Here is a 23,077-nt window from a genome sequence, read left to right on the forward strand (position 1 = left end):
CCCCTTCTCCCCTTTGTCTCCGCCGCCCCGGGACGCCGCCGCCGCTTCCTGTTTACGGGGCCCTGCGCCTGCGCGCCGAACCGGCCCCGACCGGTCCTCACCGCTCCGCCCGCGGCTCGGAGAGGCGCGGAAACGCCGCCGCGGGGCCGAGGGAAGCCGGGAACCGGGCGGGAGATCGCGGCCGAACGCCTCTCCCCGTCGCGCCGCCGGGAGCGCGCGGCTCGAGCGGGAACGGCGGGCCGAAGAGAGCGAGCCGCCGCGGGGAACGGGCGGGCGGAGGGGAGAGCCCGCCTACGGCGCGTGCGCAAAAGGCGGAAAAGAGCGCGGCGCGCGTGCGCGAAGGGCGGGCGGGGGGGAGGGGCGAGGCCGCGGCGGCTCACGGCGCCTGCGCAGGCGGCCGGATCGTGCTTAATGCGCGTGCGCGAGAGGCCCCGGGGAAGGGGAGAGGCGGCAGCTCGGCAGCGCGCAGGCGCGCGGCGACAGAAGGCGCTTGCGCAGTCGGCTTTGTGTAGGGAAGCGGCGCGGATGGGGAAGGGGTGGGAATTAAGTGTTTACTTCTGCGCTGCGCGTGCGCGCCGCGGACGCCCCTTGGGTGTGCGCGTGCGCGTTTGCATTTGCGTTCGCTGCGGTGCCGGCGGTGCCGCTGTTGCGCGAGTTCCCCTGGGCGCTGACCTGATTTGCTGCGGCGCGCTGAGCCGGGCCGGCGGGGAGGCTCAGAGGTTTTGGGGTTCGGGGACTGCAGAGAAAGCCGTGGGCCGGCCTCCGTGCTCCCTGTTTCCCCAGCTCCCCCCTCCAAACGTCCGACAAAGGCAGAGGGGAATACCAGCAGTGTGCATAGCGATCGTGGTTAGATTTTATTGTCTTTTTCTTTTTTCCTCCCCACCCCTCCCCCCATTTTTTTTTTTTTAACCCATCTTATCGTTATAATACAAAATATACAGACTGGAGATGCCAAGCGGGTTGTGGTTTACCATGCCCTGGGGCGGGGGTCACGCCATGCGACTGCAGCGTGAGGGAGGGAGGGATGGGGGAATGGAGAGATGGAGGGCCTCTGCACCCAGCAGGACAGGAGGTGCTGGGGTTGGGGTTACCTGCCCTCCCACCCAGGAACAGGGCTGTGAGATGAACATTGTGGTGGACGGAGCTAAAAAACATCACGTCTGCGCAAGCCAAGCCTGGAGCAGTGGGGGCTGCTCCACAGCTGAGGCTCAGGGCCCTGTGAGGGGGTCCGAACGGCTCTGATACCAGGGCTCAGCCTGGTGTGGTGCACAGCCTTGCTCACCCATTCCCCGTTGACCCCAGCCGCTGCTGCCCCTCTGGACACAGTGTTGGGAGAAGCTGGGCCAGGCTGTGGACTAGGACCTGAAGCCGGTGGGGCTGAGCAGGAGTTTGATGTGGAGACAATAGCCCCCAAACAGTACTTGGAGGGATATGTGGGTGGGACAGGAGTGCACACCCAGCTCCAGGCAGCTGTTAGCGACGAACAGGGAGCCCGGCACCCTGAGTGAGCGAGGAGGGGGACAAGTGGTTCATGTCCCATGTAGGGGACGTGTCCCTAACATCAGGGCACAGGAGGAAGCTGAGGCGCTGATGCCTGCTGCGAGATTCTTAGTTCCTAGAAGTGTTGCTGGAGGGTCTAGGCTGGAGCCGGTGCTGGGGCTGCTGGGGGGGTCATGATGTGGGGGCACAGGGAAGGCCCTATGGCAGCCCAAGGCTGCGGCTTTCCCTCTAGGATCGGGTGCAAGAAGCCCACCTAGGCCGGATGCCCCATGCCAGCTGTGCCCACGCTTTGGTGGCACTTTTGTGTGGGGCCCCCAAGGAAAGCGGGGCTGGCCTTGGGGGAAGGATACATCCAGGTGCTGACCATGTCTCTGTGTGGCAGCTGGCAGCAGGAAGGGCTGGAAGGAGAAGTTGAGAGAGGAGTGGGGTCTGAGCCCGATGTCAGAAGAGCTCAACTGGAGACAGCTAAATGACGTTGTCGAAGAGCTGCATGGACCTCATGATGTTCTCATCCTGCAGGGAGGAGGAGGGTTTGGGCACAGAGCAGCTCTCTGGGCTGCTCCCCCAAAGCGGGTGTCACCCCATGGATCATGTCCAGCTGCTTTGACACACAGGACAGGAGCTCTGGGGCTTACATGGGCCGTGCTGGGATGCACTGTTCCCCACCCACACAGGGATGATGGCATGAACATGGCTCCTAGTGCAGAGCCCCAGCAATGCTGCACTGAGCCCTGTGGCCTTACCTTCTGGCAAGACTCCAGGAACTCCTCGATTGTCACCACACCATCTTTGTTTCGGTCCATTTTCTAGAGACAAGCACAGCATGGAGGGCAGTGCAGGGATGGGGACAGTCCAGCACCCCCAGCCCAGGTTCCATGGTGGCTGGATGCAAAGCAGAGCACCCACTGCCAAAACCTTTACAGAGAGCACTTCGGGCTTGAAAACCTCCCTGTCCCAGGCAAGCTGCTCACTGGAACCCTGCTTTGTCCCCAGCATAGGGTGTTTTCTGCATGCAGGGTCCCAACTGATGTGCCCAGCTCACCTGGAAGAAATTCTCCACATGCTCCCGGGGTGCTTCCTCCCGCATGGCCGGGTAGGTGTACTTGCCCATCATGTCGTAGATGGATTTCATGATGTCCAGCATTTCCTGGAGAGAAGGCAGTGTTGCAATGTGGAGAAGCTCTGCCTCCATCTGGTTGTCATTGCAAATGTTCATTATGCCCCCAAAGGACCCATTAAATTCTCAAGGAAATGCCCTGAGCCCTGCCCTCATCCCCACTGGGTGCAGAGCTGCTTCAGTCTGGACCCCTCTCTCACCTCTTTGGTAATGCAGCCGTCTTTGTTCAGGTCATAGAGATTGAAGGCCCAGTTCAGGCGGTCATCAATGGTACCTCGCAGGATGATGGACAGCCCAGACACAAAGTCCTGCAAAGCAGGTGGTCACCCTTTGGAATGACAGCCCCACAGAGATGCCACGAGTCTTTTCCCTCAACCAGAAACTACAGAACTCTTTCTGTTGTTGCTTTGTACTGTTTTTCCCACTAACAAAGTCCTTCAGTAGCTGCCCATGGCAGTCCCAGCCCACGGCACACAAACAGAGAGCCCCTGGCAAAGCCTGGCCCCCTCCTTGGCTCACCTCAAAGCTGACAGAGCCATCGTGGTCAGTGTCGAAGGCATTGAAAAGGAAGGTGGCATACGTGCTGGAGTCTGGAGGAGGCAAACAGTGAGAGAGAAGACAGCCCCACATGGGACACCAGGGATGGGGACCCACACTCACCTCCTTGTGGGAAGAACTGCGAGTAGATCTGCTTGAAGTTTTCTTCATTAACGATGCCACTTGGGCACTCCTGCCAGGGCAAATGGAAGCGTCACACCATCAGCATGGGGAATGGTGTGATGCTCAGGGCTCTCTGCCCCTAAATCCCAGGATTGGGGCACCCCCCAAAGCTTCAGGGGAAACCACATCCCCTCTGCTGCCATCTGTAGCCATTCAGAGCGTGACAACAGGACGCAAAAGTATCCCCAAGGGGTGCATGGCTGCAGAGAAGGAGTGAGGGCTACTCACGTTCTTGAAGCCCCGGTACAGGACCTGCAGCTCTTTGCGGGTGAACTTGGTCTGCTCCTGGAGCTGCTCCAGCCCCTCGGGGCGGTGGCAGACGGTGGAGAGCTCAAACTCATCCTCGACACTGTCTGCAAGGAAGTTGGGGGAGGAGAGGGCAGTTGAAGCCATGCTGTCCTGCCCAGCCCTGCAGTGCTAGGGGCAGGAGGTGTACTTCACACTGCACACTTCCACTCAGGACAGCAGGCTTCTGGGGTGTCCCGCTCAGCTGCAGCCAGGTGTATGCCAGGAGGGAACGCAGGCCTGCCTGCTCTTCCCTAGCATGATCATCTGCCCCATAGAGCCGAGACCCTGGATGCCTGAAGATCTGTGCTGCGCTGAGGCTTGTGTCTAGCAGATCTCCCCCCCCCTCTCTGCCCCCAACTCCAAACATCCCCTCCTGCCTTGTCTAGCTCCCGTCCTGTCTGCTGTGCCCCATCTTCAGCTATGGTTTCTTCCCATTCCTACAGTGACCAGAGCCCCCACTACAACCCTGAGAGGCCCTGGATCCCCAGACTCTGCCCCCTCATACTCACCTCTTCTCTTGGGGGGACTCAGCTTATGCCGTGGAACAGGGAACATTCCCATTCAGGGTCTCCCAAAGGGCCAAGCATGACCCAGGACAGGCTGGGGGGCTCTGTCTCTACTCATCCCTCTCCCTCCCCTTCACATCTCAGACACAAAGCTTCCAGCAGCATCCTCCAGCCAGGGTGTGGTTCTACTGCCCCCAGCCAGGTCCAGCCACACCATGCATCCCATCAGAGCCTCTCCAATGTGCTGGAGGGGGTAAAACAGACCGGGAGCAGGCGAGGAGGGAGGTGGGTGCAGAGCCCATTGGATCGGACCCTCAGGGGCAGGACTGATCCTGACCCCCCCCACGCTGCAGGGCAGGGGGGACGGCAGCCAGCAGCACTGCTGTGGACACACACACACAAAGGCAAGAAGAAGCACTTGCTTTCGCTGAGCGAGGGGATGGATTTGGGCCGGCAGCAGGGCAGCAGTTTGAGGAATCGCTGCTTCAGCGCTTTTTTAGTTTGGCCCGGCGGGTTGCCTGGAAGAAAGAAGGAGTCACCAAGCAGAAGAAGAGTTAACAGAGCAGCGGGCCCCGGATGCAGGGTGTCCGGCATGGGGTGAGTGGGACCAGTGCATGCAGATGGGGATGGAGCAGGGAGGCAACGCCCAGCCCAAATCTTTCAGCCTTTCTGCTCCATCCCAGGACAAACCCGGCCCAGTTGCTTCCCTCATTGAAAGGGAGTGATAGAAAGGTGGCCCTGACCCATGGCCAGCATGTCTGGACACCCATCAGAGCACAGCAGTGTGCGGTGGAGCCCGGCAGCCAAGGAGATGGCAGGGCTTTGCCCTTTAGCCCCAAAGCCAAATGCCTGCTCCATGGGGAACTCCCTCCAAGTGGGGCTGTACGGGATGAAGTCCAGGATGGGACTGCATCCCCCAGGGCACTACGTCCTACCCAGGGGCACGGGGCCGGGTTTAATCCTGCTGGCCCATAGAGCTGAACACGAAGCATGCCCCCAGCTCAGCCATGCAGCCCCTCTGCTGCATGCATCCCCACCCCAGTGCAGCCAAGCCCAGGGCCCTGGGTGGGGACAGCCAGGAAGGAATGGAGTGCAGGGCCTTTGCCTCTTCCAGGAGTCATCCCCTGCTTCAACCTGGTCGCTGCCATTGCTTCCAGGTCCCCCTGCTCTTCACCCCCTTCCCCAATCCTTAGACTTTATCCCACTGTTGGCCATGACCCATCTCTCCTAACCTAGTGCTGCTCCTTGGCCACATACCTGCTCCCCCCTTTCCCAGGGCCTCACAGACTGCCCCAAGCTGGCAAGCAGCACAGGGTGAGCAGCATAGGTGGGCAGGAGGAAGAGGAGGAGAGGAATGCCATGCTGGGCTCCAGCCCCCAAAGGCAGGCAGGCAATAGGACAAAAGGTGCAAAGTCCCTTTGAATACACACCAGTGGGTGGCTCTATTGCTTTCAGGTAGTGGAAAATAGTTCTAAGAGGTCGGTGGCCCCCAATGGGATGTCACACAAAGCCACTCAGAGAAGGCAAGTGTGTGCCTAGGGAGACGCATCCTCAGCAGGGATGCTGCAAGCATGGTTTTACCCAGCTATTTTACGGGGCTGCTATTTGCATCGGGACATGGCACCTTCCAGCCTGCCCAGATTCCTGCATCCAGCCCCATCCCCAACAGCATCACACTGTGGGACCAGCCCTAGGAGCAGGAGCAGTCCTGGGGACAGGGCAGGCAGTGACACAGCACTGGCGGTGAGACCACGGGAGGGATGGGGCAGGGGGAACCACCAAGCCAGAGAGATGCAACAGAGAAAAAAACGTGGTTGGACTCACAGGGGCAGCAGGTATAGGCACGTGCAGTAGGTCAGGTCGGGTGCAAGTTACACTTTAGTTTGTTATAAAGAAGGAAAAAGAAAAAAAAAAATAACACAGGCGTTTTCTTAAGGAGGAAACCGAATAGGGCGCGATTCTGGGGGACCCAGTTTGGGAGGGAGAGGGTTCAGCACATGCAGTTTAACAACAGGAGAGGGAGACTGGGGCTGGCGCTTTGCTGTCCTGGCTTTGGCACACCCAAGGGCTCTGCTGGGGATGGCACAGTGTCCCCTTGTCTCCAGCATCCACCCTGGATGTGATAGGGTCAAAAAACAGCTCAAGGGCATCCTCACGCACAAGCAGCCCCTGGGCACAGTTCCCTGCTCTCTGCCACCGATTGCCTCACTGTTATCTGCATGCCCTCCATCACACTCCTCATCCTGCCCAGTGGAATGAGACCTGCAACCTCTTCATCTCACAGCATCCTCAATGATGGCTATGATGGGTACAGTGGGAAATTCACAAACTCAAAGCACACTGAATAGAGTCTGCCAACAACCTTCACCCCAGGCGGAACTGCTGGTAGCACGGATCAAGATGGCAGCCAAAAGGAACAAGCAGCAACACTGTGCCTCTCTGCACTCCAACATCTCCAGGCACAAGCAACAGGTCCTGCATCCCCTGCCCCAGCTTATTTTGGGTCCAGACCCAGCTATTCTCCCCACCCTAATGCTCCCAGCCATCCCAACTTTCAGTAATGCAGCACCACAACACCCCACATCCCAATGACTCAAGTATCCCCCATTCCAGCATCCCTGATACCCCTACATCCCAATGCCTCTCCCCACTCTGGTATTGTAACAATCCCCAATAACTCACATGCCACCACCCAAATCCCTCACTTTCTGAGCTTCTTACATCCTGGTGCCCTCAGACACCCGCATACCCTCCCCATGCCCCAAAACACATTCTCCTCAGCACCCTGAGAGCACCCTGCAGCTCCTGCATACTGCACACACTGCCCTGACACAGGAAGCGGGGACCAACTTTTACACTACACCCCTACCCCGTTGTAAATCCACTTCATCGCATCCCCACCCCACTGCAACCCCATCACAGTTTTGGTTCCACCTCCTCCAGTCAGGTGGATAATGCCCAAGACATGGAGCAGCTTGAAGCTGAAGCAGAGCAGCAGGATAATGCCTACTGTTTTCAGCTCCTGCAGATCCCAGAGTGCAGCAGGGAATGACATCCCTCAGCTGCAATGCCTGACCCAGCAAGGCAGGAGAGAGGAGAGCGTGGGATGCAGCAGTTTGGGGTCCCCTCATTGGGCACATCAGTGACAGGAGGCAAGAGCCCAGCCAGAGGGAGTTGGGAGGGGAGCAGTGTGAGAAGTGATTAATGTGAAGCCAGAGGGAGAAGAGATTCAACAAGCTAATTATGTCTGGCTGGGCTGAGCGGGATATGACGCTATGCCAAGTCATAGGGGTGCACACCACGGTCCTCAGGGCTGCTCAGTGCTGGGAGTTAGAGGCAATGGGGTCAGGATGCAAGGCCAGGTCCTGCCCTCTGCCTCCTCCTCACCCCGCAGGGATGCTCACCCCACTGGGAGGTGCCTCCCAGCCCCACATCCCAGGCAGCACCCACCCACCACACCCTAGGAGCTCACCAAGATGATCCCTTCCACCCACCCCACAGATGGGACATGGCACTCACTATCCCATCACTCAGAGTCTGCAGCTCCATCTCATATTCATCCACTCTGTTACATGGGCGGCTCTCCTGGCTCTCTGTCTGCCTGCCCAGCCCTGCTCCCAGCCGGAGCCAATTTCTCCTCAATTAATTATTGATACTGCACTTCAGCAGCCAAAAACAACAGTTTTTTTCTTCTCCTGTCCCCTCCCGAGGACTTGGCCACGTCAGGCTCTTGGCAGGGGTTGGTGATGGGCACAGGTCAGGCGGTGGCACAGGGCACAGCGGGGTGACAGCACTTGGCAGTGATTAACTGGCTGGAAAATGACACCAGGTGTAGAGTCACCCCTGAGATGACACTGGCATGGCCACACGGATGGGACAGGGGGGACTGGCTGTGGCTTCAGCACCGTGTGTGGGGGAAGTGCAGCCGCCTTGGTTGCTCTGGAGTGCCGTCCATTAGCGGACCCAAACCATTAGTGTATGGTTTCAGGCTCTTTGCAGTCCATGGGCTGTCATTGCATGCAGCTGGTAAACAACAGGCAGGCAGGGCACTAGACACTTCCCCATCCTCAACACCACCTGGGGCCGTTCTCAATAGGCAAAGCATCCTATCTGCCACCTCCAGAGCCCAGGGGGTGACAAAGCCTCTGAGAGACACAGGCAGCACTCAGGGCATGGTACCAGGACCCAGCCTCTCCAGCCAGGCGTTTCCCTCTCCTCCACTCACCCCTGTGGGGATGGGAGCTGATGCAGGGCACCTGGTCCCACTCCTGTCTCTAGAGCTGGGGCAAATCCCTATGCTTCTCAGTGTCCCTAGCCAAGGGGACATGCAGGTCCCAGTGTGGTGACATGGATAGAGAGGGGCAGCCCATCCAAACTTCATGGTGGTGATACCATGAGATTAAGGACTACACGGACTACTACTGTTGTCCTTCTGAATGTGTGGGCACAGGACCTCCATCCCCACTGCTACAGACTCTCTTGCTGGGGACAAGAGCTGTGCCCCTGGGGACAGGGCTCAGCCAAGGGCTGGTTCTTGCCGTGCGCTGTGCCTCCCAGTAGGGTTGGCATCGACTGGCTCCCCTCTGCTTCCCCCTCCCCACTGCAGCTTGGAGCCAGCACACCACAGTGCCACTGATTTCGGTACAGGGCTTAGGGCAACAAAAGCAGGGGGACAGGGGTAGCCAGAGTCTGCATCAGCCCTAGGACGCACTGGAACTGTGGTCCAGGCAAAGTGCCCATCGCGTCCTGATGGTGTACCCACAGCATCCTTCGGGTGGGTGGGCTGCATGCTGCCATTCCCTGCCCCCAGAGCACCCCAGAGCCCCCAGCACACCCCAATCTCACACAGACACCCCATTATCCCTGTGCCACACTGGGGTCCCACCTTCTCCCCCACATCCCTGGCCACCAGAACTCTACATGGAGCAGGCAGGACACCCTATCCCCATGTTCACCCCTACCAGCTGCAGACACCACGTCCCAGAACCCTAAAAGCATCCGTGGGGGCAGCTCTGGGGCTCCCTACACAGCCGTGACCCTGGTGAGGTGGGAACCCACCAGATGGTGCCCTCCCACTCCAGTTACCTTCCAAGGACACGGGCTCGAAGAGGCCGAACTGCTCCAGTACCTTGACGAAGAGAACCAAGACCACCAGCACTGCAACCATCTCCAGGCCTTCCAGGTTCATGATGGGGGTGTCTCATGGCCCCCTAATCACCTTGAGCCTTCTCACCCCAACGCCACAGCTGCTGGGCTATGCAGCCCCAAGGACCCCTGATGTCCCCGAGGATGTCAGCTGTCCCTCTGCTATTTGGGGCCACGTGAGAGTGAGGGGTGAGCATGGGGCTGTCACAGGAGCCAGTAGCCAACAGCTCTGGCAAAGAAGGGCTGTGCCTGTGAGTAAGAGCAGAGCAAGGCCACGCGGGGGGGGGGGGGGGGGGAAGGGGGGGGGTGGCAGGGCATGGGGGAGGCAGGAGGCATGCACTCCCATTCCAATGACACCACTGCCATCGATTTGCTTAATGCAGTTGCTAAGGAAACAGGCCGCAGATTATTGAAAGGCACTTGGCTCCCAGGGGGGGACACGACAGGGACAGGACACTGGGCACTGGCAACACATCCTGGACTTGGATGACTCAGACTTGTCCTCTGCACCCCATATACATACCCACCCCACAGGGACCCACCTGGCTCAGAACACCAAGGGGTGCCTAAAGGTCCCCATAGCCCAGTGGGTACAGTCTGGGGTCATGACTGGGTGTCACCAGGGCCATGGAGCAGGTCCAGCTGCTGAACTGTGGGACCAGCATCCTTAAAGCACGGGGTGGTGGGGGTGTACCCCAAACAGGGAGCCCTGGGGACCCAGCCAAGGTCAGGCAGAAGCAGGCATGCGGGCACCTCCAGCAAGCAGCCTGCGCAGCCGCCAGGGCTATATTTGGCTCCATGCATTTTTTACAGCATCCCAGCCCTTGCTCCAAGGGTGTCCCGGTCCCACGTGGGGGGGACTGAGCGAGAGCACTACCAGCATCAGTGCAGGGAATGGGGCTGCCCCCATGCTGCAGGGCCAGGTGGGGTGGCAATGCTCAGGCTACAAAGCAGCCCCTGCCTAACTGTTGGGTCCCTGCTGATGGGCCAGGGCACAAAGCCCATGGGGGAAACACATCACTGGAGGAAGGCACATCACACTGTGTGGGACCTGCTGGAGGAAAGGGCTGGTGAAGGTGCTGATGGCTCCCAGCTGGGCCACCCCACACCAAACCCGCAGGCCCCATTCCCAGCTGCAGGTTACTCCCCAGCAGGTGGCCTAGTGCCTGCTGGCAGCACGGCAGGCCCAGCATCTTCTCCAGCCAAAAGATGCTAGCAAGGCATCAGGAGAGGCTCCGGGAGAGTGATGGAAGCCCTCCCTGGGGAAACATCCATTGGGCTGGAAGTTTGCAGGGCTGTTTCCTTTTCTTGGAAAGCAGCGAGTTTCTAGGCACTGAGGCTGGAAGCAATGGGGCTGGCCCTCAATCTTGCTCCTGCCCTGAGTGACTCCTTTGGGGACAAGGTGACACCAGCCTGTTACACACTGAAAGTAAGTTTCCCCCAAAGCCAACTGCTCTTGCTGAGCCTATCCTCTCCCCAGCCTGAATGCTCCCACAGCTGAGGGCTGTCCCTGTGCTACCAGACAATTTCAGCAACCTAATTCTGTCCAAAAACAGCCCAAGCACCCCCAGAGGGGCCCCTCCAGATAAAACATGTCCCAGCAAGAAGGGCTGGCTCTCTGCAATGCTCCTTCAGCTGCAGCTGCCCTGAGAATGGAAGGGATGCATGGGATGACCCAGAGTTAGACCTGCAGCCTGCAAGAGGAAGGTCCAGATCCCACACACATCACCAGAAGTGGGGCAGAGCCCACTGAGAAGCATCACTGCCAGCATATGACTGCATCACAGGAAGAGCCCACAGGCCCTGTACAGGCAGAGGTTGCACGGGTGGATGGAGAAACACATGCCCTGGGGTCTGCATGGCCCTGGACACAGTGATCATCGGAGCTGCTCCAAGGTGCTGGAGGGAGTAAAACAGCTCGGGAGGGACCAAAAAGCTGTCTCCACTGGGGCACCCCACCAGTTACTCCAGAGACAGAATAGGAAATGCTGGGAATGTTCTTGCTTCTGAAGCGGGCACTGCTGCGGCTGTCACCACTTTCCCGGCACAGCAGCACCAGGGGGGACAGAAGGGAGACCTGAGGTGAACGAGGTGCCCAGAGAGATGCCCTCAGGCACCCAGTGCCTAGGTCACCCCACCAAATGGCCTGCAGAGAGGGTGGCATCGCTCCGTCCCCCCACATCCCCAGCCCCATACCTTCAATGCCGCTGATGATTTTGAAGCAACGGGTGGTGAACCAATAGGAGATGAGGAGGAGGATGGCAATCAGGGAGGCATAGAGCAGGCTGTCGTTGTGCAGGGATGTCCTCTCCATGGCTCCATCCCCAAACCAACCCCACCGCTATCTGGGGCAGCCCTGCTCCAGCAGCCCCACCACAGAGCCGGCCACAGCGGGCAGGGAGGTGGGAGGCGGGCAGGTAATTGGGAGCGGCGTGTGAGAGCCAGGCTCCCAAACCAATTACCTTAATTGTGCTCAGGCAGCACATGGCAAACAGTTAAAAATAACCCTGCTGGCCCCGGGGGGATCCTGGAACCATCAGGCAGAACACAAAGCAGGGGGCTGAGCATGGGTATGGCTTGCTACACGTGTGGCATCACCTTCAGGCTGCTCTGAGTCTGCCAGCTCCCAGTGAGCCCAGCACCATAGGCCAAGGCAGGGCTCAGGTCCTGGGCAAGGGGACGTGGCCATCCAGAGCAGAGCAAGAAGCACAGGGTGAGGGGGTGCAGCAGGCTCTGGCTGTCCCCTAGGATACACCATGGGACCAGTTGGGAGCACAGCTGATGACATCTGCCCAGGGTGCTGCTGAGTGCCCTGGGGGCCCAGCCTGATGGATAGGAGCCTCTCTTTTTTTTTATTATTTTTTTTTTTTTGGTTCTCGGGGCCATCATCCATTAGGGAGTGTTAAATTTAGGTTACAGCCGATCCCTTATTACCTCGCTGCTAATCAGAGCGCGAGCAGATTATTAATAAGCACATTAAAATATTGGCGAAATGCTATTTTTGGGGAGGTGAAGTCACAGTTTTAATCTGGTTAATTGATTGAGTCATTTCTCTTTTCCTTCCATTGGTGACCTGTCCTTGGTGAGCTCCCCAGGGCACCCACCCCAGAGGGTGCCCACTCAGGGATCTCTGTGCCCAGGCACATGATGCTCCCCACATTCCTTAACTGTGCCGAGGGGCTCATTCCACAAAAAGGGGCCGATGGGGGCACAGAAGCTGCAGGACACAGCATCCATATGCCACATGGACCAAAGTGGTAGCTGGGGAGGAGAGAATGACACAAGGGGCAGAAGGCTGTGCCAACTCTGTATCCCAGCCCCAAGTCTTCAGGAGGCAGAGACACGCCCAGCTCTGTGTTTCCCATCACTTTGGCTGTTTCCCAGCACGGGATTCCAAATATCACAGCCACTCTGCATGGCCAAACAAACCTGGGGTTGCTTGGCATCATGTGGGTGGGACACCCACTATAGACCAGCCCAGCAGGGCAGCAGAATGAGGACCTGGAGGACATCCTTGCAGGCTGTGGGACTATGAGATCTGCTCCCTATCCTGCCCCACCACCTGCAGCTCTGCCCTTATACCCCAATCAGCTGACTCACCCCCACTCATCCTCCACCCTGTGGAGCTGATGGAGATATGGACATGCCCAGTGGTGCCCAAGAGTCCCAAGGGCGACAAAGGGCCCATGCCCTTTTGCCATGGTGGCCCGTGGGGCTGGGAAGTGTTGGGGAACGCTTCCCTCATCGTGAGTCATGGGGCCACGTGGACAAGGGGTGGCACAGTTGCAGGGAACACATTTCTTCCGTGTCCCCACAGCCATGCCACTGGCCCCAAGGCTGCACAGAAGGTACCCCCACATTCCCTGTGCCCCACATGAGGAGGCAACAGAGCCAATATGGTTTTCCAGGCAGGCTGGGTCCCCATGAAGGCGGCGCTTTGCCAGCTCGCAGTGAGTGCCAGCCCCACTGCAAGCAGTGACGTGGCTGTGCTGGCCCAGCAAGGCTTCCCCACAGTCCCAGCGTGGCACGTTCCTCCCCACGCTTCCTGGCTCCCCAGCATGGGTCTCAGTGCCATGCTGGGGATTTGCCACCACCCCATGGCCCCAGCACATGGTGACATCCCTGTGATGCACCTGCAGCAGTCAGGAGGTGGCCGCTGGCCCCCATCCAGGTGTGGGGTGGGAAGTGGGTCTCTGCCCTATGAGCATCTTCAGCCCTTCATACACAACCCTTCTTCCCGGGGCTGGATCTGTAAGCACTACTTAACATCCCTGCCCCAAATAACTCCGCAGACCACTTCACGGAGACCCCCCCACCCAGCACAGCCCCACAACCCCAGGGCAGCACCTACCTTGCGAGAGGGTCCCAGTGACAAACTGGTAGAAGAAGCGGATCACCCGGCCCAGCTGCCTCTTGCAGCGCTGCTGGCAGTGGCTCATGGCTCTGGCTCACAGCACCGGGGAGGGACCCAGGCACAAAGCCGGCACAAAGCCCCCAGCTCCCCTGTGCGTTGCCCAGGACAGGACAGAGCCTTCGTCTCCTGCAACGAGCCTGCGGGCATCGGCGGCAGAAAAAGCCCTATGGGGAGGGCAGTGCAGCACGGCAGCCTCCGGGCCCGGCTTGCAGGCAGGCAGGCAGGCAGACAGGCGGGAAGTTTGGCGCTGGGATGATCCCGGGAGGAGCGGCTGTGAGCCGAGCTGCCACCTCTCTCCAGGCTCAGGGGGACCGAAGCTCACCACTCGCTGCAGGTCACTCAGTGAGATGCCCAGGTGAGCCCCCCGTGCCGTGCCAACCCGCTGCCCGCTCCGTGCAGCGAAGCACAGAGTGCTGCCGAGGGGTGCCGGGGGTCAGGGAGCCCAGCGGTGCCAGCCAGCTCACCAGGACAGCTGGGTGGATGCAGAGCCCTGGGTTGCCCCTGGCTGCCGGTCCGCCCCTTGGCACCAGCTCGACCCGGCACTTCACGCCCCGGCTGGCTGGGAACCAGAGGCAGGTTGGTATGGCAACCCGCAGACTCCACAGGTCCCACTGACCAATGAGGCACTGCTGCATGCCAGAGCTGCCTCTCTCCAGGAGCAAGGAAGCTCCTTTCTGAAGGGAGCTGATGCGAAAAGCACTGTGCATCCTCCAGTCCTGCTATCCAGTGCTGGGAGCATCCTGCGTCTCCCAGCGTCAACCAGCCGGTGCTATGAGCATCCTGTATCCCCAGGTACCAGCTGTCTGACACCACGAGCATCCTGCATCTCCCAGCATCCATTACCCAGCACCATGAGCATCCTGCATCCCAAGTACCAGCTGATCAGTGCTGTGAGCATCCTGCATCCCCGGTACCAGCAGTCCGATACCATGAGCATCCTTCATCCCTGGGTACCATCCGTCCAGTGCTGTGAGCATCCTTCATCCCTGGGTACCGCCTCCATACAGGGGAGGAGATGAGGCTGGGTGTAAGGATGGGAAGAAGAGGAGCTGTGCTCCCGGACCGCCCGGACTCAGAGCTGCTCGCTCAGCTCATCCTGGCAGTGCGCCGCTGATGTGTCAGAGCCAGGAAAAGTCAGGCGTGTGGCGGCAGTGGGATTTCCCAGCTCCCAGAGCCAGAGATGCAGACTGGCAATCACCTCCCTTTCTGAGTCCCATTTTCCCAGCTGCAGTTCCTTCTTCACATCACATCTACCTCACACACCGGCAGGATCTCAGCTCTACATCCATCCAGGCTCTATTATCTCTTAAGCTTCATCTCTTATTAATGGGGAAGGAAGTGAAGAAAAAGGGACCTGATGGAAATGATGGCTCTGGCTCCCCTGGGGATGGGAAAGGATATGTGGGTGTGCTCCAGCCAGGCACAGTCAGACCGCCCAGTGCCCTCAAATGTCCACGCTGGGAGTCCCGGGAGAAGGAGTTGAGTTCCCCAGGTACTGATACTGGGTAACATCACCCCTGCTCCCCAAAATTAGGGCTACACCCTTTGAACCAAGCCCTCCTGCCTGTTAATGCCAGCGATGCCCCTGACAGGGGGGCAGCCCCAGCGGAGCCCCTTCCACATCATCCATCCGCACTGCTCAGTTCTCCTGGGTATCCCATCCCTGTGATACCGTGGCCAGCACAGCCATCAGCACGGGCCAGAAAGCAGCACTCAGAAACCGCCCGGCACCACAACGCCATCGGTGTGACGCCCCGGGGGGGCTCCAGGGAATGTCACACCATGCAGCGAGGAGACAGCTGCAGGGACTGAATGCAACACACCGATAGAACCTACCCCTATGGACCTGAGAGCTGCCAGCTCCCCTCCCACCACCACTGCACAGGGACAGATCGGGGGGTACCTGGGAGCCGCATTCCCGACACGGGCGCAAAGCGCAGCAACGGAGCTTGTGGGACGGCAGAGAGGCGACAAACAGCCACAGGAGGGTGCCAGAGCCTACACGACAGCAGCGAGATTGGCAGAGCCAACCCCACATCAGCACCCCACTGCTGAGAGTAAGTCTCCACCTGGCCCCAAAGCTGCCCCACCGCAGGGCTGGCCAGAGATGCCAGCACCACACCGCTGCGGCCCTGGCCAGGCAAGCAGCGTCCCGCAGAAAGAGAAACACAGCCAGAATATGGGGACTCTCATCCCCTCCTGACAGGTTTTTCTGCTGGACATTTATCACCGGGGTCCTGACACCGGGGACACCTGCACATTGCCGAGCCCTGCACAGTGCCAAGTGCCGAGCTGTGTCACCGTGCCACTGCTGCTGCCTGCCGCTAAGAGGAGCCCCCGTGCAGCTCAGCAGCGGCACAGCCACGGGGAGGTGAGCTGGGGACATGGCTCACTGAGAGGGCTGGTGGCACAGGGGACTGCGGGGGACACGTAGAGGTCTGTTGGAGCATGAACGTGGGCAAGGCAGTAGGTGCAAGGATGCGTGGGGATGGTGAAAGCCTCTGGTGGCCATCACGCTCCTCTGCCTGAAGGGTCGGGGGCAGCACTGGAGGTGAGGGGACAGCAAGGTTCACTCCAAAAAGGGGACGAGGGACAAGGAGGTGATGATCTGGGCCCTGCGAGCCCCTGATCCCCAACAGCATCACACTGCCATCAGTGTGCCCAGCTCTGCTGCCAGCCTGGGCACCCACAGCCTCCAGGGCCCAGAGAAATGCCAATAAGATGATGCTGGAGAAAATAAATAAGGCAGCTAATGAGGTAATTTGCATAGCTATTAGCAGGCAGGATTCGTGGCGGATCTGACATGGGATGCACTGTCACAGTGAAGCCCTGAGGGCTCTGTGGGTTCTCAGAGAGAAAAGAGCACAGCCCAACCACTGCGTGGGGCACCAATAGCACCCAGTGCCACCTGCCCGCCTTGGGCTGGGGGTGCCATGGGCCAGGAGGAAGGCTCACAGTGGGGCAGGCACCCCAGTGCCCACAGGACACAGGTGCAACGTGCCACATCCCCAGGTCCCTGGCAGCTGAGCTGCCTCCGCCCTGGCCTTCCAGCCTCCAGGTTACACCAAGGCACCAACTCCTCCCAGGCTGTGTTTTTAAGTCAGTTCTGCTAAATATTTCAGGGATTTACACAGAAAAGCTCTCTGTGCTCGGCAGCACGTCAGCCCCGTTGGCACCACACGGGTGTGAATAATGCATGGCACTGGAGAGGAAGGGATGGGGTGGGCACACTCTGGGGGGATGCACCCTGAGACCCTCCGAGAAGCACAGCTGTGTGTGAGCACGGCTCACAGGGGGCCATCTCCTCTCCCTAGATTACAGCAGTGGGGTCAGCAGCCTTTTGCTCCTCAGATGCTCACAAGCTGCATGCCGTGAGGAAGGGCCGCTGGGAAAGACATCAGCACTACCAGCAAGGCCACCAGGAGGGCCACCAGCAAGGCCACATGCTTGGCTGTTGTCTCAAGCCCCACGGAGGCCCCCAACACCTGCCTTTGTAAAGTGACATTTTGGGGACATGAAAGCTATTTTGGACTGTTTCAGGAGCTGTGCTACCATGTCTTTATCTGTTCCACTGGAGAAGGAGGCTGCTCTCCAGGGGCCCCTTGGAGACCCATTTCTGACCTGGGAGGGTGAGTCAGGAGCTCACCAACCCACAGAGCAGACCCCAATAGGAAAAGAATGCACATGCAGTTACTCAAAATAAATACAAAATAATCAGAAATAATTGAGAATAATCAAATATCACCCCTGCACCTGAGCTCATGGGAGGACTTTCGGATCTAATTAGCAGCAGACTTGTACCACCACTGTCTGGGCTCCAGGGATGGCTCATCAGGGTTCCCATGGAGTGGGAGGTGGGCAATAATTAACCAGGTTCACCCACAAACCCTGTGCTGTGCCACTGGAGGAGCACCGGTGAGCCCAAACGAGATGCCCCCAGGCTTTGATGTGCCTCCCAGCACTACCCAGCCCCTCACTAATAGCCCCTCACTTCCCCACAGTTATTTAATTAAGCAGTGATAAAAGAGAAGTGGTATTACCAGAGCACAGCAGCGGGCTGTAATTACGGCAGGGTGGGCTGGGAAAGCAAGCAGCACCGAGGGAAAGGAGCTGCAGCTCAAGGTCCCCACGCCCCCTGGGCAGCTCCCCTCGGGGTCTGCATGGGCTGCTCTTGGTATGAAGCACCATCACCCCCCTGTTCCATCCCTGTAGGGCTCAACATGGGGTACCACCACTTCCACTGATGGCACTTGCTGGGAAACCATGGGATGTTGCCATGTTCTGTGCAGCCCCCAGCCTCGGCCGCGTCCCTTCCCATCGCTAAATCCTGCCCAATGCTCTTAGGTTTCCCCTGTCTGATTGCAGCATCTTTACACCACTGCCCGGCCGAGTGTTGGGACAGGAGGATGGCGGTGCCAGGCAGTGGCTGTGGGAGCAGTGAGGGCCGGACCCCATAGCCCGTGCCTCAGCCCACACAGGGATGTTGTAGGCCCGCAACCCCACACAGCCCTTTCTGGAGCAGCAGACCTGAGGTTGTGAGAGTCCCTTCCATCACACCCTGCTGAGCTCCAAGAGATGGGGAGAACCTGTTGGGGATGGAGGGCATCGCTGCTGGAGCCCCTCCAGACCCCAGAGTGCCGGCGTCACCCCGAGAGCAGCGCTCACCTTCGTCCTCCGAGTTACACAACAAATGATTCCTCGCGCATTAATGACTTTGCGGCAAAGGGGGAAGTGACAGGAAGGATTCCCAGAGCCGGGAGTGAATCAGGGCCGGGGAGGTGCTCAGGTCACCTGTGCCGCTGAGCCAGGAGGGAGATGGAGGCTGGGGGGAAAGGAGACCTTGAGGGATACGTCGGCACCAGCAGGAGGAAGGCAGGGCTGGGGGATTACCGCCTCTAAACCCATCTGGGGGCTGTCTGTAAACAATGCCGTTTTTTAAAACCCAATCTAGGAAGAAGCAATTATCCAGACGGGCCGGGATTGCGGTCCCTCCCCTCGCTCATCCTCCCCATCCTGCTACAGAGGGGAGGGATTCCCACCCCGCCCCACGGCGGCCCCCCACAGCTGGGGTGCTGGGGCAGCAGCTCACCCACGGCGCCCCGCACAGCGGAGATCCGCCCCGCTGGGAGCTCATTCATCTGCACAGCGATTATTGCCCGGGGCCGGGATCCACGCCGGCGGCGGGAGAGCGATTTGCCGGCAGATGGATTTGTCATCTCCCGAGCACAGCAATTTGGCTTAAATGAAACCAAACCACTTCTCCTAATGAAAACACCACTAATGAGCCGAGCCAGCAAGGGAGGGGCAGCTCCGTTAGTGGGGCCTTGGGGCTCCTGGGCTCCTGGTGCTCGACCCGAGGGCAAAGGCTGTACCCCACACGGACCCGGCGCAGTCTCATCATCCCAAACCAGAGATGCGATGCCCCAGGAGCGAACTTCCCACACATGCATCCCCAGCCACGTGCAGCGGGATCTGTGCACCTTGGCCAAAGTTGTGCCCAGCCATCAATTATGCACTGGTGCCTGCAGAAATCCGACGGAGCAAACCGACTCCATGCCCAGCCATCCCACGCCGCCATTCTCACGGCCCCGACCTGCAAATCCCAGCCCGCAGCGCACCCCCTCCCCCACCCCGGCATCGCAGCCCCATCGCTTGGCCCTACAGAGCCGCAAACAAGCCAGGACAGCAAAGGGCCGAGGCGAGGAGCAAACAGAAGGAGGGAGGCAGCAGACAGACGAGGCAGTCAGGCAACACTCCCATCCATCGCCCCGCGAAGGTGCAGCATCCGCCGAGGGTGGGCGCGTTGGCACAGTGGGGCCCCCCGGGATCCCCTGTCCCCGTGAGAGCATTTCCACACCACTCCCCACCCCAAGGGGCGATTTCCCATGGGGGAGCTGGGACAGCCCGGCTTCCAGCCCCGCCTCACGGCCGGGCAGAGCGAGAGGAGCAGAGTGGGCATAAGGGGTGGCAGCAGCGGTGGGGGAAGCAGAGGGTGGGCAGAGGGCTGGGACCTCTGGACAGGGCGCTGGGGGGAGGGCTGTGAGCCTCAGGGTGTCTGCGTGCTGGCATGTGGCAGGCAGGGAGCTGTGCACAGCAGGGCTGTCACTGTCCCTATCCCTGTGACGCACCCCAGAGCACAGCATGCAGCTCTGTCCTGCAGCTGTGTGGCCCTACACACTCACTGCTATTGGGGATCTCATCTCGTGGGGTGCTGCAAGAAGAGCTGTGGGGTCCCCAACTCCCCACTGGGGGAAGCAGAAGGACCCCAAAGCTCTGCTGATGATCTCTATAGCAGTTGTTCACCCCCTGCTAACACTGCGGCTGCCTTTGGGGTGGAGCAAAGAATTCACTCGGGGCCCTGCAATGAAACGGGAGGGAGAAAGCAGGGGGAAAACACTGCCCTAAAAGCAAATCCTCACCCCCAAAGGCAAATCTCTCACCCTACAAACAGCAGCCAGAGAGTCTGACCCACTGCAGGCAGCCCTATATTGGCCCCATGCCTGCACCTGCTGGTCCCATTGGTGACGTGGGGCCAATGTCCCTGCTTCCCCAGGAACCCCTGTGCTGTGGGGCCCCGTACCTCCATTCCTGAGGGCAGAGCGGCACTCGGGTCCTGCTTCTCCCACGCTGAGGGCCATGTCCCTGGACATGGGCTGCACTCACACTAATCACCCGTGTCATTAGAGGGCCAGAGGAATCATGTAATTTATGGACGGCTTTTATTTCTCACTAGCGTCATCTCCCTGTCCCCAAAATGGACCCTTTTAATTTCCTGGTGGCATTTCTTCCCTCTGCCCGCTGCTGCCCACGTCACACCCGCAGCCACGTGCAGCCCCTTCTTCTCTCAGGGGCTGCTCGCAGCCTTCCTGTGCTCACAGATCGTGTCCTGGCCTCCCTCCTCCTGTTTTTGGCAGGGGAGGGATGGTGGAGACCAACCAAGGGACGATCACTGGGGACGTGCCATCGCCTGACATCAGACAACCTCAGGTCACATCTCACACTGTGGATGTCCCCAGGCCATGCTGCAGCAGGATGCTTATCCCCAAATGAGCTACGGAACGTGGGGTGAGGGTCCCCTCGATGGGTCAGGGGACACGAAGGCCACTCTGCCAGCAGGCTTTGCTACAGCCCTGCATTCCTGGGGGATCCAGCAGGCGGAGGCCATGCTGGGATGTGGGCCGGCTGCTGCAGGGGCTCCCAGAGACCCCGTCCCCGGGTCTGTGCTGCGTGCTGTGCTTGGATTCAAAGCCCGACCCTGAAAGGTCTCAGCCTGGGAGAACCTGGCATTTATTTTTAACCTTGCTTTGATTTAAATCCATATGGACGTGTTAAAGTTACCGGAGAAACCAAAAGTTGTGTGTGGGTTCCAAGTTCCTACACAGCTCAAAAATATCTCCCTGCAGCACGGTGGTGCAGGCAGCCGGCAGGGCATCCCTGCGTGGGGCTGCTTATGGGATGAGGGTCCTGTCCTGCCCAGACACCCCCTTGGAGCTCCTGAAATCCCTTCTGGAACACGTCTGTAGGAGCATCACGGGGCTGGGGGCTGCCTGGTGTCCCATTGCATGGAATCCGGAGTGGCTCAGCTTTATCACAGCCCTAGAAGGTGGGAGCCCCACTGCCCAGCTGCTGACATCCTGCGAGGGGATAGGATCTGGCCAGATCCACGGAGAACAAGTGAGGAAGGAGCAGAGCACGAGATGTGATGGGGGGAAAACGGATTGGGACTGGGAAGACCGGCAATTCCCTGCTGGGGGTGAGGATGGAGCGAGATGGCACCGGGTTGCAGATGGGATATATGTGGCTTCTCTGCACTATAGCCGTCCCAACGCTGGGGTAGGGCTGCTGCGTCCCAGGGGGCACTCAAGAGGGGAGGAGATCCGGAGCTTCGGGTGCCGCTGGGTGGCCCGGCTCCCGGGGGACCCCGCTGCCGGGGGGCTGCTGCGAAACCCCGCTGTCCTGAGCGGCGATGCGGGAGGCGGGCTGAGGGGCGGCCGGCAGGGACTCAAACGCCCCAGCGCCCGCTGGGAGTATGAGGGTTGTTTCCCCACTGGGCTGCCAACCTCCCCGGGGAGCGGTGCCCCCCTGGGGCCGGAGCTGCCGCTCCGCTCCGGCGCTCCGCGGGCGAAGCGGGGCGGCGGGGGCCGGGGCCGGGGCTGGAAGCGGGCCGGGGCCGGGGCCGGGGGGGCGGCGATCCCGAGCGGCTGCTGCACCTTCCGCGGGGGCGGCACTCACCAGTCAGCTGGTCGTAGGAGCCGTCCAGGTCGCGGGAGTCGGACAGGCTCTCCTTCCTGCCTTTGCTCCGCATCTTCTCCGCGGCGGGGGGGGGGGGGAACCGCGACGGGGCGCACGGGCTCCGCCGCCGGGCAGGGGGGGCCCGCGGCCGCCGCCTCCCCCCGCCCCGCGCGGCTGCGGGAAGGGGGCAGCGGTGCCGGAGCTCGGCTCGGCTCTTCTCGCAGGAGCGCGCCGCCGCTGCTACCGCCGCCGCCGCCGGGGCTGGGCACGGCCGCCCCCTCCCTCCCGTCCTTCCCCGCCTCCTCTCCCCGGAGCCGCCGGCCCGGCCCCGCCGTCGCGGGGAAACTGAGGCAGGGGAAGGGAGGGCTGCGGGAGGAGCCGCTGCGCTGAGGGTATTCGGGAGACCCCGGGGTAGGGGTCTGCACGGGGATGGGGATGGAGCGGCTGGGGAGCGCAGAGCCCTGCACGCCGCTGTGAGCACTCCCGGCCCCCTCCTTGGGACCTCCGGTAGGGAAGGTGGAGCACTGGGGGATGCACTGTCTGGTGGAGAAGCCGGACCGCAACTGGGCAGCGGGACTGTGCGCGGCCAACGCTCTGCAAGGGCACGGTGAGGGCGGCCCGAGCCCATCGGGATCTCCGTCATCCCCATCCCCGACACGGTCTGTCTCAAGATCGCTTCTCCTCCCCCTTCCCCCCCCCCCCCACCGCAACCCCACAGATGGAGAAAAGCAGCAGCACGGGGACAGGTGGCCCTCAGGGGCACAGGGAAGAGCGTCCCACAGCCACACGGCCGCACTCGGTTCTGCTGTCGGCCCCGGTTATCCGCTGCCATCCGTGTCCGAATCAGTTCTAGGGAGCTGAGAGAGCTGCAAAGATTCCACGGCACAGCGGTGCCCCGTGCCTCCACCGCGGCCTGGGTGCATCCAGCATGTGCCACCCCTCGGCTCCCGCTCCCTGCAGGAAGATGGAGGGCAGAGCATCCCGCCCCCCGCACCCATCGCAGCCCGTGGGGACCGCTCGGCAGAGAGGGAAAACGGAGCAGCGCGGATGGAGGGCCGAGCTCACGCGGCAGCGTGTTGTCAGCGTGCTTTGGTGTCAAGCCACGAAAGCAGCCGCCTTAGCGAGGCAGCGATGCTTAGCAACTGCCTGCATCTA

The 23,077-nt window shown here is 60.4% G+C and overlaps 1 protein-coding gene across 5 annotated transcripts; it reads right to left on the reverse strand.

The window, feature by feature from the left end:
* Positions 1-526: 526 nt before the first annotated feature.
* Positions 527-22,032, reverse strand: KCNIP2 (potassium voltage-gated channel interacting protein 2). Of its 5 annotated transcripts, none has more exons than XM_052677485.1 (9): positions 21,923-22,032; positions 4,550-4,649; positions 3,566-3,686; positions 3,278-3,347; positions 3,137-3,207; positions 2,818-2,925; positions 2,543-2,647; positions 2,244-2,306; positions 527-2,013 (listed from the first exon to the last, which is right to left on the reverse strand). In XM_052677485.1, exons 1-9 carry the CDS (start codon positions 21,993-21,995, stop codon positions 1,966-1,968), a joined length of 759 nt encoding a protein of 252 aa, XP_052533445.1. In that variant the 5' UTR covers positions 21,996-22,032; the 3' UTR covers positions 527-1,965. The 5 variants fall into 5 exon arrangements, with proteins under 5 accessions (XP_052533445.1, XP_052533444.1, XP_052533448.1 ...); XM_052677484.1 differs by having other exon boundaries at positions 528-2,013; positions 3,566-3,690; positions 4,554-4,649; XM_052677488.1 differs by lacking the exons at positions 4,550-4,649; positions 21,923-22,032 and adding an exon at positions 13,628-13,833 and having other exon boundaries at positions 528-2,013; positions 3,566-3,690.
* Positions 22,033-23,077: the final 1,045 nt, after the last annotated feature.

This window comes from Tympanuchus pallidicinctus, unplaced genomic scaffold (genome assembly GCF_026119805.1).
Source record: "Tympanuchus pallidicinctus isolate F22 unplaced genomic scaffold, pur_lepc_1.0 scaffold16, whole genome shotgun sequence".
In the NCBI taxonomy this organism is placed as follows: domain Eukaryota; kingdom Metazoa; phylum Chordata; class Aves; order Galliformes; family Phasianidae; genus Tympanuchus; species Tympanuchus pallidicinctus.